A 16,238-nucleotide genomic window follows, 5' to 3' on the forward strand; every position below is an offset into this window, starting at 1 on the left:
CAGCAGTGATGGGAAGCAGAGACTTGCACATGGAACAAAGTTCGCAGTATGATGCAATATATACACTGCTGGGCATCAGACTGCCCCATATCCCTACGTTTCCATCTGCCCCAGGTCCAAACTCCAACCACCTGTCCACACAGTCAGATGCAGAACATACTTAGAGTGTGTGTGTTTTCAAAAACTTGTTCTAAATTCAGCAGCAGTCCTTCAACCAATCACAAAGCTGGCTGGTCAACACACCCTCCCACGCCCCTGTCAGCCCCTCACTCCATTGGTCTCTCTCCTACAGACCTAAAATAACATGAGCCTGAGTGGGTGTGTGTAGGTGAGTGTATTGTTTGTTAAGGGTTCAGGTCAGGTGGGGCAACAAGCCGATATCTTAGGGTTAAAAACAGTGTCTAAGTGAATGTTCCAAGTGTACCCATATGGAAAAGAAATCGTAAAGTGGCCACTTTCATGAGTAAATCATATATGTTTTTAGTAAGTATACAAAACATACAAGTTTCATTATATAATTTTTTAAGGGATCTTATATGTGTTTTCACTCTTGTATGCTTTTCATACAAGATTCATACAAGAGAGATAATAACTTTATAAGATTTATATATATCTTTTCCATATGGGTAATGCTGGCTGAAGTTATTGAGACACAATGGTGTGTGTGTGTGTGTGTGTGTGGGGGGGGGGGGGGGGGGGGGGGGGGGCTCTTACATAAGTACCTGATATATATAGTCAGTAACACTTGTTTAGCTTTGATAAAGCTGCCGTATAATAACTGGTTCCCAGCTCTTCCAGCATCCACATGTCAAAGTGTCCTGTCCACAAATCCAGTGATGATGTGAGCGAGTTAGAAACAGTCAGAAACAGTCAGAAACAGCACCAGAAGACATGAAGTAACGTGCTGGGTGGCTTGCAGTAAAACACTTTGAGTGCTCAGCCAGAATAGAAAAGGAATAAATCAGACATGAAACCAAGTGTGTGCTAGTTTATGTAAAACTGAATATTCAGCAGAAATTTAAGAAACCAGCCGGCCACGATCCAGAGTGGCTGCAGCATGTTACTGTGAAACAACAATGACTCTTTTTGCATTTTCATTTTATAGATAGATAGATATGTATACCATACCATACATATACTGTATATACATATGCATATGCATCAATATTAACATTCTTGTCTAGTTATCGGATTTATGTAGCTACGGGCTTGTGCTTCATGTTAATTTGCAATGAATTAACACAAAAAGACCCACTGGTGTCATTCTGTGGAACTGACCTGCAGCTGGTGTTGTGATATTTGTGGTTGGAACTTCATGCTTATGCTTTATAAGCTGTGTGTGCACAGAGGCAACACAGCGATGGAAAAGAGGGGAGGGCTGATAAGAATGGAGAGCCAAGGCAAACCTACAACATGGGAACATTACTCTGGGAAGGCATGACTTCAGCTGAACCTGAGGCTGTAGACAGACAAATAAAACCCAGTGATATTTACACTGGGGCAAATGAGGGCAATGTACAAACAAAGAAACTGACGGCCTGTTGCATGCTATAGCTGAATTCTCCGATATTATCGGTTTCATTTCATTTATGTAAACAAAGAGTGTTTCTCATGACACCTTCAGCGTGAACACTTGTGACACCATAGTTACAACCCCAATTCAAAAAAGAAGTTAAGACGCAACGTAAATAAAAACAGAACTCAATGGTTTGTAACTCTGACAAAGCCATGTTTTGTTTCCACAGTATAACATAAAAATGATTTTAAATATTTAAACTGAGACATTGTATCATTTGATTTAAAAAAAATGGCTTGTTTTGATTAATGGGAGCAACAAAAGGCCAAAAAGGTAAACGATACTAAAAAGAAACAGTTAGAGGAAAACACGGTGACTGTACTGCTCTCTCTATGTGTTGAACTCCCTGAGCGTGAACAGCCAGCCAAACTCAAGAGCCAGGGAGGTGAGCGTACTTGCTCCTCGAACATAGTGTTGAACTGACATCATTGAACTGGAGTGAAACTAGAAACACATAAAACTAAACTCTTAATGATTGTCATACAATCAGCAGGTAAGTGTATTTAGCCACTAACATAGGAGACTTCAAGATAAGCATCCTGTAGATATACAATCTGATATTAATACAAAGAACAATAAGCAGGTAGTGGGCAAGTGTACACTTGTATCATTAGCTCAGAAGCTACGACCTATAACTACTGCACTTCAAGGAAGGTACAAAATAATGTCTCAAACACCCCATTACTAATTGTCTAATATACAAAGAACTGACTGAACTTACTTTTGCTTTCTGAAGGAGTATTTTGGATTCAACTCAAAAGATTTCAAAGGTGTAGCCATGCTTTCCCCACTGTTCCTGTCTATGCACATGTCAAAATAAAGGCTTTCCTGTCTATTCGGATGTCAAAATAAAAGCTTCACAAATTTCTGATGTATAACAATAGAAATACAATTTCCTCTTATTTGTCTCATTAGCATGTGAACATAGTCAAAACAGAACAGTGACTCGTCAGGTTAACTGACCACAGGTCAGTAACAGAAGTGAAAAATAGATAAATAACCCCGCATCTAGAAACTGTTCAGATATCTCAGAATAATGTCCGTCAGTGTGAAACTGTGAAGACTGTGTCATCGTAAACTGTACGTGATAGCAAAGGATTCTGAGAATGTGGAGAAACCTCCGAGCACAACCATCGAACCTGGAACTGATGGATGTGTGTGCGTTAAGAACAGGCACGATGGTGCCGTTGAATCAGGGACTGGGCTCAGAAACACCTCCAGTAGTGATGGTCTGTGAACACAAGTGCAGCTTCTGTTGTTCTTCGAATGAAGGTGTGTGAGAAATGAAGGTGTGTTATTCATATCTGTGATACAAATATGTAACACACACAGCAGCTGCTTATGACCACTGCTGCTACAACAGTGTAAGTGTAAAGATCAGAGCAGGACAGCGCTGATCCACAGGAAACGACACGAGCAGAGCCTTTGAGACAAAACAGAGACGCTTCTTCTTCATACTGTCATAGTCAATATACACCACGTTCCAAATTATTATGCAAATAGTGTTTAAGTGTTATAAAGATTAAATAAGTTGTTTTTCAATTAAACCCGTGGATGGGATTGTGTCTCAGGACTCTTTGTATCACTGAAATCAATCTCGGACACCTGTGATCAGTTGTTTGCAAGGTGAGCCCAATTAAAGGAAAAACTACTAAAGGAGGATGTTCCACATTATTAAGCAGGCCTCCATTTTCAAGCAATTTAGGAAGGAAAAATGATCTCTGCTGAAAAGCGTGAAATAGTTGACCGCCTTGGACACGTAATGAAAACCTCTTTCACGAAAATTTACGTGTGATCACCATAATGTTAAGAGATTTGTGGCTGAGTCAGAGCACACATGGGTTCGTGCAGATAAAGGCACAATGATGAAGGTTTCTGCCAGAGAGCAGCTGCTAAAAGGCCATTACAAAGCTGCAAACAGACATTTCAAGCTGCTGGTGCCTCTGGAGCCCTGCGAACGTCAAGCTGTAGGATCCTCCAGAGACCGGCAGCTGTGCATAAACCTTCTATTCGGCCACCCCTAACCAATGCTCACAAGCAGAAACGGCTGCAGTGGGCCCAGAACCAAATGAAGACTAATTTTCAAACAGTCTTGGTCACTGATGAGTGCAGCGCCACCCTGGATGGTCCAGATGGATGCAGAGGTGGATGGCTGGCTGCGTCGTCAGCTAAAAGGTAGTGGAGTCGTTTTTGAGCTGGAATCACGGGGAGAGTTTCAGACTGACCACTTTCTTCCTGGTACAAAAAGAAGAACTGTGCTTTCTGCAACACAACCATCTTCATGCAAGACAATGCACCATCTCATGCTACGAGGCACACCTCTGCATCTTTGGCTGCTATCAGCATAAAAGGAGAGGAACCCATTCTTCCCTGACCTCAATCCTACTGAGAACCTTTGGAGCATCCTCAGGTAAAAGAATATGAGGGTGGGAGGCCGTTCACATCCAAACAGCAGCTCTGAGAGGCTATTCTGACATCCTGCAAAGACATTCAAGCAGAAGCTTTCCAAAAACAAGTTCCATGGATGCAAGAATTGTAAAACTGCTAACAAATACGGGGTCCTGTGTTATTGTGTGACTTGACCTGTTAAGATGTTTTTGATTGAAATAACTTTTGATGTCAGTGAAATTGATCTACTAATGCTGCAAATTCAACAAATGACCATTTTCAATTCTCTACAACCTATAAAATCTTTTGAAACTCTGTGTGCGTAATCATTTGGAAGGCGCTGTAGTAACTTAACACAGGACGTGTTGATTAAAGTCTCTCCTGACATGCACTGTGCAGCTTGTTAAAATAAGATGATGTTAGTCAGTAGAAAAGCAAAAGGATGAGCCTTTGGCTGGATCCAAGCTCACCCCAGAGTGCAGAGTTATAGATAGAGTGAACTCTGAGTAAATGCAGTCATGACTAAAATTATGAACGGCTGTGTGGATTTGACACAACTGAAACCATATTACAGCCCAGTGCATGCTGTCACGGTGGCTCTGTCTTACAGAGCTGTACAGTTTACACCCAAACCACCAACTGAACATCTTCCTGTAGAGAAAAAATATTTTCACATTTCCACTTCATGTATCCCTCCACTCTCTGACTCTTACACTAATTTGTTGTTTAAGCAACACTTAATGAATGAATGTAACTACAGAGTTACAGTGTAGCCGCTTGGCTACATAAGTAACGTTTGAATAAATTAAGACAAATGATGTATTAAATGTAATCCTCCAAATATATGAAACTGATGCAAGTTTCAACTGAGTATTACAGCCTGTAGTGTAACTGAGCCACATTCATGAGGCGGCACTGTTCCACGTGTGTCTATACTTAGAGTGACACACACGTGTGCACACACACACTCGCACACCCAAACACACACACGTCTGGTTTGCTCTCCTCGTGGGGACCTGGATTTTGGTCCCCACCAGTATAGTAAGAACCCATAGACACACACACATACACACACGGCACGACTTTTTCCCCCTGTGTTTGTACAAAGCTTTTAAGAGCGCCACCTGCTGGTCACTTATTAAAATGTACAACTGTAGAGAAAATGTTGAAAGCTCTGAAGCTTTTGTCCTTGGACAGAAACTCAGATTTGCTCCGTGTGACAGCACGATCGTTTCTCTCTCTCATCTAGCTGCCGAACATGTTTGGGAACATTCGATCAACCATCCTCTCCCTGATGATTGGCTCCTATGCTTCTTCAGCTGTCACCTTCCCCGGTGTCAAGGTACAGACACACACTCACACACCTCGTTGAAAGGTGGAAAACCTTTCTTGGCTGAAAGCTAAAAGATATTGCTTGTTAAACTGTAGCAGAAGGGTTGTAAACTGTAGGGAACATGAAAGAAAGCAAAGGGGGCAGAAGGACCAAAAAGCTGATGACAGAGAGTACAGTGGACAGGAAACAGGAAGAAGAATAAACAAGAGACAACACTGGGCGGAAATAAAAGGGAGGATACTGCCGTGAGATTTCACATTAACAGTAACTAAAGGTCAAGTTTGCAGCATCATGCACACGTTTTACCTTTCCTTTATTCACCTCAACCCTGAAATCTCTTCCCTCATGCTTCTCTGTCCTATTCCTCCTCCTCCTCTCCAGGTGATTTATGACCTTGGCGTCTCTTTCCGGGTCATCATGTGGGTCTGGGCTGGAATGGCGTGCACTGTGATCCTAAACTGCTTCCTGAACTGGCCCACTGAATCTTTCCCTGCACCCGAAGACATCAGATACACGTCAGTTTTAACAGAATAGACGAATTAACACTGGAAACTGTGTCAGACGTTTAAAAGTAGAACACAAGTCTCATGATGAGACAGTTGTGATCAGTATGATTGCTCCTACAGAGCGTAGTGATCATATCTGAACTGTAAGATAAGATAAGACTTTATTGATCCCACAACGGGGAAGTTTTTGCGTCACCTCAGCTCAGGTACAGATATCAGAAGGAAATACAAAAATACAAATAAGTACAATCAATGAAAAAAGTAAGATAATACACTACATACAACGGTAGCATACACAGTATGTGACTATGGATATGGTTGGAAATATGGAAGACATCAACTATATAGCTTGACATAACTATTGTACCACTACTATTCCTATTTATAGACATGTACACCTTAAATATGCATATGTATACATATACATGCATATACACCTGCACATGTCCGTACACATGGAAGGTCCATTATGCATGAAGTGGTGAGCGTGGATGCTCCCTGGATTCCCACAGCGGTACCAGTTTGGGGTGATTCCATTCTCCCTGAGAGATTTCTCCAGGGACGACACAAAAACCTGAGTGCAGGATGCAGAACTGAGAGCGCTGAGAGTCGACTAAAGCTCACAATGGAAAGAGACATGAACAAAACACAGAGAACAGAAGAGTGACAACAACACCTGGGACAGCTGTGCACAGGCTGCTCAGAGGACAGAGTCATTGCAGTCGGTTAGGCTATAAATCACTGCCTTCAGACTAATATAGATATTGACGAGGGAATCGCTCCTCATGTTGTGACTTCATGTTACCCACTCATGTCAGCTGTCACGAGGCTTCATGATGAACCTTTCCCATGTGTTCTGAGTTTTACAGATTCAGTAACGTCAGCTGTGGTTTCGGGCACGTTTTATGAGTATCTCCAAAAGTCTTCAACTTAAAACATCTTTGAGATAGTGGGAATTGCACATTATGACTCTTCCCATTACATTCTGTGTGTTTTTTTCCTCTTAACAGTAAAAGGGTGAAGATAAGTGGGGTTGTGACAGAGGACAGCGTGACCGGGGACAGGAATATCACCCACATGACTGCAATGGAAGACACAATGGGATCCAGACAGACAGTACCTGAGCACACAGACCCCCACAGCACAGCCCAAGGTATTTGTTTTGTTATTTTGGCTTTAGTTTAAGTTGAGCTTGCTGCCAACACTCTCAGTGATTTTATTCTCAAAAAAATCAAGCTCCCATCGTCCGAGCGGTCATCTATGGCTCCCTTGCCTTTGATGAGGGTTAAGTGTTGCCCCGAGTCCAGAAAAACACCGTCAGGGTCTTGTTCATGAGGGGAGAGTCGACCAGTGGTTGACAGACCAGTGGTCCAGCATCTGCAGTGATGAGAAAATGGTAACTGGCCTGCATTAGTATAGTGCTTTACTCAGTCCCTGAGGACCCCAAAGCACTTTACCCTACATTCACACACTGGTGATGGCAAGCCACACCTGCCGGACACTGGCGCCACCGGGCCCTCTGACCACCACCAGTAGGCCAACATGGGGTTAGTATCTTGCCCAATGATATTTGGCATACAGCCAGGGGGGAGCCTGGGATTGAACCACCGACCTTCTGATTAGTGGCTGACCTGCTCTGCCATCGGAGCTACAGCCACCCCTGGGCTTTCTAGTCTTTAAAGACTTGTGTGCACTGTAAACTACCATGAACAGCAAAATGTGTGAGAATCTGCGATGGACCTGAACTCTCAGTGAACTGAAAGAGTTTTGGCTGGAACCTGCACGGCTCTGAGGTCTGTATCTGCTGAACCAAAAGCTAAATGTACATTCATACATTTTCTCTCTTTGTCTCCTTCTTCAGCGTCTGTGCCGCTCTGTCATTCTGTGTGTTCTCCCATATTCCTGTGGAGTGTTATCACCATGGCGATGACACAGCTGAGGCTCATCTTCTTCATGGGTGCTATGAATAAGATGATGGAGTTCCTAGTCACCCACGGCGACCCCAACCGTAAGAATAATGGTCCATTTTCTATTTTTTAAATCTAAATGCTCCATGGTTTATTTCATTGGCCCTGCGACAGACTGGCGACCTGTCCAGGGTGTACCCCGCCTCTCGCCCCATGACAGCTGGGATAGGCTCCAGTTTTGGTATTCCTTATGTGGTTTTTAAAAAAACTCTATATCAAGTGTTTAGTGTTCTGCTGGGTGAAAGTTAAGGTTATGGCACAGAATTCACATCATTTTTATTCTCATCAAACCATTTAGTAAACCCTCTCACCACATGAATGCAGGCAATCTGGAAAAGACTGCTTTACCATAGTTTCACCGTAGCATAAAGGCAATCACTCAGATCTGCAATGAGCTTCCTTGTAAGGTGCACATTGGAGCCAAATCATCAAATCAAAGGGAACATGGTTTCAGCGTTTCTTTTATTTGTCACTTGTTTATAGGGCCAAAGTGAGTGTGCTGCTAATGAGAATAATTGCTGTTAACCCGTCTCTGGTAATCCCTGACCTGCTGCTGTCTCTTTCAGCCTCTGAGGAGCTACAGAAGGAGGTGGAAAAACAAGGTATAAACCAAAACACTCAGTTCTAATGGTGCACACACATGACTGCTGTCCACTGAGACTCGACCCAGGACCAAGACCTGTTTGGGTCCTGACTTAAGATTCAGATTGGTTTTACTCTGTGGAAGGAACATGTTAGACTTACAATTTCAAACGACTTCAAGAAAGCACCTTGAACAGTGAGTTACTCAGATTTCATGGGAACTTCGTGATTCATTTTCTAGAGATCAACCAAATGCAATTTTCTTGGCCAATCCAAAATTGCAGCTGTTTTGTAAAAGGCCAATACCTGCTTTGATCAGCTCTGAGCTCTTGTTCTATGACTAGATGCAAGTGTAACACACCCAAAGAAAGACTCTAGGTCTGACCAACCGTCTCAGTCGTGGGCAAAAAGATGACAGTCAATAAAATTCTAAAAGATAATTTATTGACAAAAAATATCAAGAGATAAAAGATAAAACAGTCCAGTGTCCCATTTATGAATCAAATAAAAACACACAGTCCCAAGGCCAGAGCCAGCTATGCCACACGGCCAGTTACACTCCATGTGTTGCCTGTAACAGGGTTAGAAGTTGTCCTTGGAGACCCACCACCCTGCAAGCATATAGCCAGTGGTCACTCCAGCCTCTGCAACTCTGCTACCTTTAGGCTGTGGCATATAATAGGCCCTGGCCTGCACAGAGAGACAAAACTACACTTTCACTATAGAATTCATAGGACAAAACCCATCCATCCCAAACATATCTGATTTCATCACAGTACATACCTGCACAGAGAGACAAAACGACACAACAGTGTTTGTAGTGTGGGCTATAAGTAGACCAGTGTATCAGTGCAATCAAGTACACCTGCCTCTAATTAGTCCAACCCCATTCCACCCATTGGCTCACCAAAAATGTGACACACACACACAAAACCACTCCCAACCCAGTGCAACTTCACACAATAATATGGAGCTGAATTAACACAGGTACATTAGTCTACCATGTTACACCCCTCCCTGCTGAAATGGTCATTGTCCCAATGACCATGTAATCTATAAATATTAGTCTCCAAATCTCTGTGGAGGCAGTCCTTTGGTTGTTCTTGTTGACCGTCTGGGTTCTTGATGAATGAGTCCTGTCTCGATGCCTTCAGCCTCGAGAGGGATTTCTGTAGGAAGCCAAAACCCGACCCAGGGTGGAGCAGCTGGAGATCTACCAGTGTGTGGCCATGCATTTCCAGTTTTTAAATCTTCCTGCCTGGCTGTCTCCACCTCACTCCTAGAGTTCTGCATATCTTGTTGCATAGGTAGCAAACAAGGTCTCATTAAGTTACGATGCATCACTTTCTCAACATTTCCCCCCTTCTTGTCTAATTACATACACCGGCAAATCAGGATCTGCTTGTTTTATGACGACATAAGGTCGCTGCTCCCACCTATCTGCCAACTTACCTCGGCCCCTTGCTCTCAAGTCCTGTAGCAATACTCTCTCTCCAGGCAGCAATGGAAGAGCATCTGCTTTCAGGTCATGATATTTCTTTTGCCGGGACATTTCAGAGTCTCTATGGTCTTGAGCTTTTCAGAAGGCATACTGCAGCCGTCTCTGATGGCATTGCACCCAGTTGCTTACAGAAGAACAGCCCACATTTTCAGTAAGGCCCATCAGCCGATCCTGGGGAAGAAATCCATGCCTTCCAAACATCAAATAATGTGGTGAATATCCTGTAGAACTGTGCACTGTATGGTTATATACCTGGATCATCTCAGGCAGGTGATCTCGCCAGTTTCTCCTCTCTTCACCTAATGTGCCCAGCAACCCCAGAAGAGTCCGATTAAGCCGTTCACAGGCCCCATTTCCAGCTGGGTGATAGGGTGTTGTATGATCCTTCTTTATACCATACAATTCACACAGCTCCTGCACTAGTTGCGATTCAAAGTTAGGACCTTCATCTGACAGCAGTCGTCTCGGTGCACCAAAGGGCTGAATTACCTTGCTCCAGAGTGCTTTAGCTGTCGTCACTGCAGTCTGGTCTTTTGTAACTGCAGCCCAAGCAAATTTACTGAAGTGATCCACCATGACCAAAACATTATGATACAGATCTTCTGGACCGTTTGTGACCCGTGGTAGGTACCTATTTAAAATAGGACAGAGCCGTAGGCGCACAGTCAGTTTAAAAGAGTTTAATTTTTAATACAAAATAAAAGAAACAGTGTAACAGCAGCACCTAAAAACAATTAAAAACGTTACCTTATTAAAAACGATAAAACTGTACGATTGCCCGTGAGACAGGACAAGCGCTGCGGGGAACAGTTTAAAAACAAATCGACATAGCACACAGGTTAAAAATGGACGGCAACTCACACATGACCTCAAATGGGTAAAACACTATAGAAAAAAAAAGGCAAATCTTCAGCGCCGTCTTCACTCGGGCCCCCCGCTGTGCATGCAAAAGCGGGGAGGCAAAAAAAGGATTTGTTTTCCCTGCAGCGCCTTCACCGCCTGCGAATCAATATCTGTGGTGCCTACTGATACAGAAAAAGTAAAACAAAAAACCAAAACCATCGACAGCCGCAGCAGTCAGTCCGTCGACTTACACCAGTTTAAAACAAATTAAAACACACTGATGTGTCGGGTCCTTTGCCCGCAGCCAGAAATCCACCTGGCAAAGCAGCAGCTCGGTACTCTGTGAATAAAAGGCAGGAGATCACTAGCTGGACAATAAAACACAGGAATATTCCTCCACTGAATTGGTTTTGTTACCTGTCCACAAGTTCGTGTCACACCCTAATAAATGTGGGTCAGTGGCGATGAAGTCCACTATACCGTTCTCACGGGAGCAATGTTTCCCACCTACAAGGGTGCAAATAACTGTAAACCTCTGCCAACAGCCAGAGCTCAAGTGGTACATTTTTGTGTAACCTACCGTTCTAACAGAAGTTTAGGGGAGGACGCGTATCAGACTTTCATAGTTAAGAAACACCAACTTGCCCAACTCGGACCAAGCGCTCGCAGCTTCAGGTTTGCAAAGGAATACCCAATTGCCCACACCTGCGCTTATGAAAGGAGCGAAGACCAGCTCCGCCCACCAGGGGCGGTCCCAAGTCTCCAGGTCTCACCTGTCACACACCTATAGACAAAAAGTCTACAGACAACAGTTCCATGGGTGCAGATGTCTTAATGGGAATCAACGGAGCATGTTTCGCAGCAGCCGCTTTACGCAGGACACAGGCCTTACATTGGGAACACCAATTTATAACATCAGCATTTAATTTGGGCCAGAAATATCTTCTTTTAATGAGGGATATTGTTTTTTCTGGGCCCCAGTGTCCTGCATATTCATGGTACGGTTGCCATATAGAATACTTCTCACCCTCAGGAACCAAAATTTGAACTACTGGATCGACCTCCTTGGTATCATGTGATGTCCGACACAGCACTCCATCTTTTAGTGATAGTCGTTCCCAGTGCCGCAGAAGACAGAACAGGTTTAGACTCCTGTTGCCTCTCACGCTTATTTGGCTGATGGCCCCTCTGTAGATAACAGGCCACCCTTCTTAGCGTTGAGTCCTCCCCTTGCAAGGCAGACCACTGAGATGGCGTGCGTTCAGGAAACAGAGGCACACCACAGGTTACATTTTGTAAACCCTCCTGGTTAGAGTTGCTTACGCCAACACACATTGCTCTGACCACATTTACTTCAACCTGTTTAAAGGATGGAACCTCTACTTCTTCCCTTTGTCCCTCTGTAGCCTCAGTTACTACAGGTGATGGATATCTGGATAGTGCATCTGCACTCTGATTAATACGCCCTGGCCTATATTTGATCTCAAATTGAAAACTAGCCAGGCGTGCTGCCCATCTCTGCTCTAAGCTACCAAGTTTGGCTGAACTCAAATGTACCAAAGGGTTATTGTCTGTGTAAACTGTAAAGGGTACACAATACAGATATTCAGCAAATTTCTTGGTTACTGCCCAGGTCAAGGCCAGAAACTCAAGTTTGAAGGAGCTATAGTTCTTATCATTTTTCTCAGAAGGGCTCAAACTCCTACTAGCAAAAGCAATTACTTTCTCTTTTCCATCCTGAACTTGTGCAAGTACAGCTCCTAAGCCCTGGTTGCTGGCATCTGTGTACAAGATGAAAGGTAGATTAAAATCAGCAAAAGCCAACACTGGTGCAGATGTTAGAGCCATTTTTAAAGAACTAAAGGCTGTGTCACATGTAGAGTTCCATTTAGTGGACAAGGGAACATCCTTCCTCTTAGAATTTTGTGATGCTCCAACTAATATTTGATTTAATGGTTGGGCAATTCTTGCAAAATCTTTCACAAATCTCCGATAATAGCCTGCCAGACCCAGAAATGATTGTAATTGTTTCACAGTAGTTGGAATAGGCCATTCTTGAATACATTTAATCTTGTCAGGGTCTGGAGCAACCCCTTTTGCTGAAACACGATGACCCAAATACTGAACCTCTGGTTTTAGAAGACAGCACTTCTTGGGTTTTAATTTGAGGCCATGCTTTGACAGTTTACCAAGGACTGCATCCAAATGAACCAAGTGGGTGTCAAAATCTGGAGAATAGATTATTACATCATCTAAGTAGACAAGTACAGACTGTAAGTTTTCTTCACCCAGGCATACATGCATCAACCTTTGGAAGGTGGCTGGTGCATTTGACAAGCCAAAGGGCATTCTGGTGAATTCAAATAAACCCATGGGTGTAGTGAAGGCTGTTTTTTCTCTGTCTGGTGGGGACACCCCAACCTGCCAATATCCACTGGCAAGATCAAGTGTGGAAAAATACTTTGCGTTACCTAAACTGGCAAGTGACTCTTCTATTCTTGGAAGAGGGTAAGCATCTTTATGGGTCACAGCATTAGGTTTACGATAATCCACACAAAATCTAAGTGTCCCATCCTTCTTACGGACTAACACAACCGGAGAAGCCCATGGACTGCAACTAGGCACAATGATGTTAGCATCCAACATACCTTGAATAAAACTCTTCACCTCCTGATATAACTTTGGTGGAATTTGTCTATAGCGCTCACGGACTGGTGCAGCATTGCCTGTAGGAATTGAATGCTGCATGGTGCTTGTCAATCCATAATCTTCCTCATGCACAGCAAACACTGCTCGGTGCTTATGCAATAAAGCCTGCAGTTTCTCCAATTCCTCTGTGGACAAATGAAGACCAGTTAAATCAGGGAACATGCATTTCTCCTTGGGCAGGGCTTGCGTTTGGTCCATACTCACTCTAACTGTGTTTACACCAACACGAGTCATGTTCACACTATTCTCTTGTATGATATCTGCTGGGTCAATAATAAAAGTCTTAGCCAACTTCTGATGTCTATAAAGGTACATTGGTGAGTCATTAAGATTTTGGACCCTAATCAAAAGCCTCCCATCATGGACTGTAGATAATGTTCTAGCAATTAAGACTTCACCCACCTCGACAGGTTCCACCAGGCATTGATAATCCCTGCCATCCACTCCAGTCTTCGTACGACCCCAAACCAACATCTCACTCCGAGGGGGAATCTGTATAGGATGGCGATTTATGGTACGTACATACCCAATGGACCCATCTGAAGCTGCAAACCGTGCCTGACTGGCACAAATCTGAAAAGCAGTAGTCCAAGCTCTCTGTTCGGCCCCACTAGAGGAGAGGTAGGCTAATGGCTTCTCCTGATCCATTTTTTCATAACACTGAAATAACATTCATACCCAGGACGCCTTCATTGTCGGTTAAACATTGGTCCTTAATCACCAAAAAACCACATTCAGGGAGTTCCACCTGTCCAATCTTCACATGTAGCAATACATAACCCAGGTATGGAATATCTAGTCCATTAGCAGCCTCGAGCACCAGCCAGCTGCTTGCATCCTTCAATTTCATCCCATTACTGCCAAAGTGTTTAGAGAAGTAGCTGTTCTTTATCAGTGACACATTTGATCCAGTATCCAGAATACACTGTATTGGAACATCATCAAGACACAAGCTGACTTTAGGAACTTTTCCAATCAGTTTTTTCACATCAGTTTGAGGCCCATTGGCATCGACACAACCCACTGTCTGGGCCACCACAGTGGTGTCGTCTAGTTTAACGATCCAGATCTAGGCGTGCTTTTACAGAACCGAGCTATGTGGCCTGGCTGGGAACAAGTGTTACAGATGGGGCTACCTTGTTCATCATAGCTGTTTGAGTAGACTCTGGGTCTGCTCCCTCCTTTCTTTCTTGATCTGGACTGGTCAGTCTGTTTCCAGTCCAAAGTCTTTTGTGTAGTTTGATGAAGTTCTGATCGGATTTCTTTGATCAAAGTCTGTGATAAATCATTGAATTGTGTGGTCATTTGCTTGTTCATGTCCTCCCACAACTCTGATTTGATCTGTTCCATATCCTTAGCATTACAGGTCTTGTATCTTTCACCTTTGGCAGCAAAACACTGGACTGGATCAACCATTTCACCATAAACGTGTTCCCTCAGGATTAGTTCTGCTTTAATTTCTGCAAAAGTCAACTGATCATTCATTAGAATTTTTGTTCTGAATTCACCTCTAAGGGCAGTGTCTCTCAAGCCTTCAACCAGATGATCTCTGAGAAGAATATCTTCGTCATTGATACCTCTACGGTCCTTCGTCTTTAACCTGAGAAAATGTTCTTGTAATCTCAGTGCAAATGAACTGATGTCTTCATGTTTTTCTTGGCGAGCGTTGAAGAACTGAGAGCGCAGGACCGAAGCAGTTGTTTTATCCCCATACAACTTCTCTAACTCATTAAAAATTAGCTCAGATGAATTACGCTTCTCTGGTGCTAGAATTAAAATCTCTCTTTTAGCCTTGCCTTCCAAGCAACAGAGTGTTAATTCTGCTCTAAAATCTACAGGAACTCCTTGCAAAGCAAATGTTGTCTGCAAATTACTTTTCCATTCACCTAGACTAATATCTGAATCCTTCCCTCTAAATTTAGTTGTGAGCATATTAAACATAGGGATCATACCAAAGGGCCTAAACCCTGCACTAGAAACTGGTGCTTCTCTATTTGGGCCAGACTGTAATTCACTCTGATCAGTCATCTTGCTTTTGCCCACTACAGATTATGGTAGCCAGATCCTGTCGACAACGCCAGTTGTAACACACCCAAAGAAAGACTCTAGGTCTGACCAACCGTCTCAGTCGTGGGCAAAAAGATGACAGTCAATAAAATTCTAAAAGATAATTTATTGACAAAATATATCAAGAGATAAAAGATAAAACAGTCCAGTGTCCCATTTATGAATCAAATAAAAACACACAGTCCCAAGGCCAGAGCCAGCTATGCCACACGGCCAGTTACACTCCATGTGTTGCCTGTAACAGGGTTAGAAGTTGTCCTTGGAGACCCACCACCCTGCAAGCATATAGCCAGTGGTCACTCCAGCCTCTGCAACTCTGCTACCTTTAGGCTGTGGCATATAATAGGCCCTGGCCTGCACAGAGAGACAAAACTACACTTTCACTATAGAATTCATAGGACAAAACCCATCCATCCCAAACATATCTGATTTCATCACAGTACATACCTGCACAGAGAGACAAAACGACACAACAGTGTTTGTAGTGTGGGCTATAAGTAGACCAGTGTATCAGTGCAATCAAGTACACCTGCCTCTAATTAGTCCAACCCCATTCCACCCATTGGCTCACCAAAAATGTGACACACAAACAAAACCACTCCCAACCCAGTGCAACTTCACACAATAATATGGAGCTGAATTAACACAGGTACATTAGTCTACCATGTTACACAAGAGTTTAAGTACGGATCCTGGGGAGGGAAAAGGGGCAGCGGCCTGGGTGGAGGTACACTGAGTCACTATAATGAGAAGAGACAGGCAGTCA

At 43.4% G+C, this 16,238-nt stretch overlaps 1 protein-coding gene across 3 annotated transcripts in view; it reads left to right on the top strand.

The window, feature by feature from the left end:
• The window catches only part of slc43a1b (solute carrier family 43 member 1b), a 45,729-nt gene that overhangs the window by 5,655 nt on the left and 23,836 nt on the right, over window positions 1-16,238 (top strand). For all 3 annotated transcript variants that reach the window (XM_085356699.1, XM_085356698.1, XM_085356697.1), the window contains exons 6-10: window positions 5,214-5,306; window positions 5,679-5,812; window positions 6,814-6,956; window positions 7,665-7,811; window positions 8,337-8,372. In XM_085356699.1, coding sequence (XP_085212825.1) covers window positions 5,214-5,306; window positions 5,679-5,812; window positions 6,814-6,956; window positions 7,665-7,811; window positions 8,337-8,372 — 553 coding nt within the window. The remainder of the gene's footprint in view (window positions 1-5,213; window positions 5,307-5,678; window positions 5,813-6,813; window positions 6,957-7,664; window positions 7,812-8,336; window positions 8,373-16,238) is intronic.

This window comes from Diplotaxodon limnothrissa, linkage group LG6 (genome assembly GCF_057381915.1).
Source record: "Diplotaxodon limnothrissa isolate DT_005_m linkage group LG6, D_limnothrissa_male_GT1.1, whole genome shotgun sequence".
Classification (NCBI taxonomy): Eukaryota; Metazoa; Chordata; class Actinopteri; order Cichliformes; family Cichlidae; genus Diplotaxodon; species Diplotaxodon limnothrissa.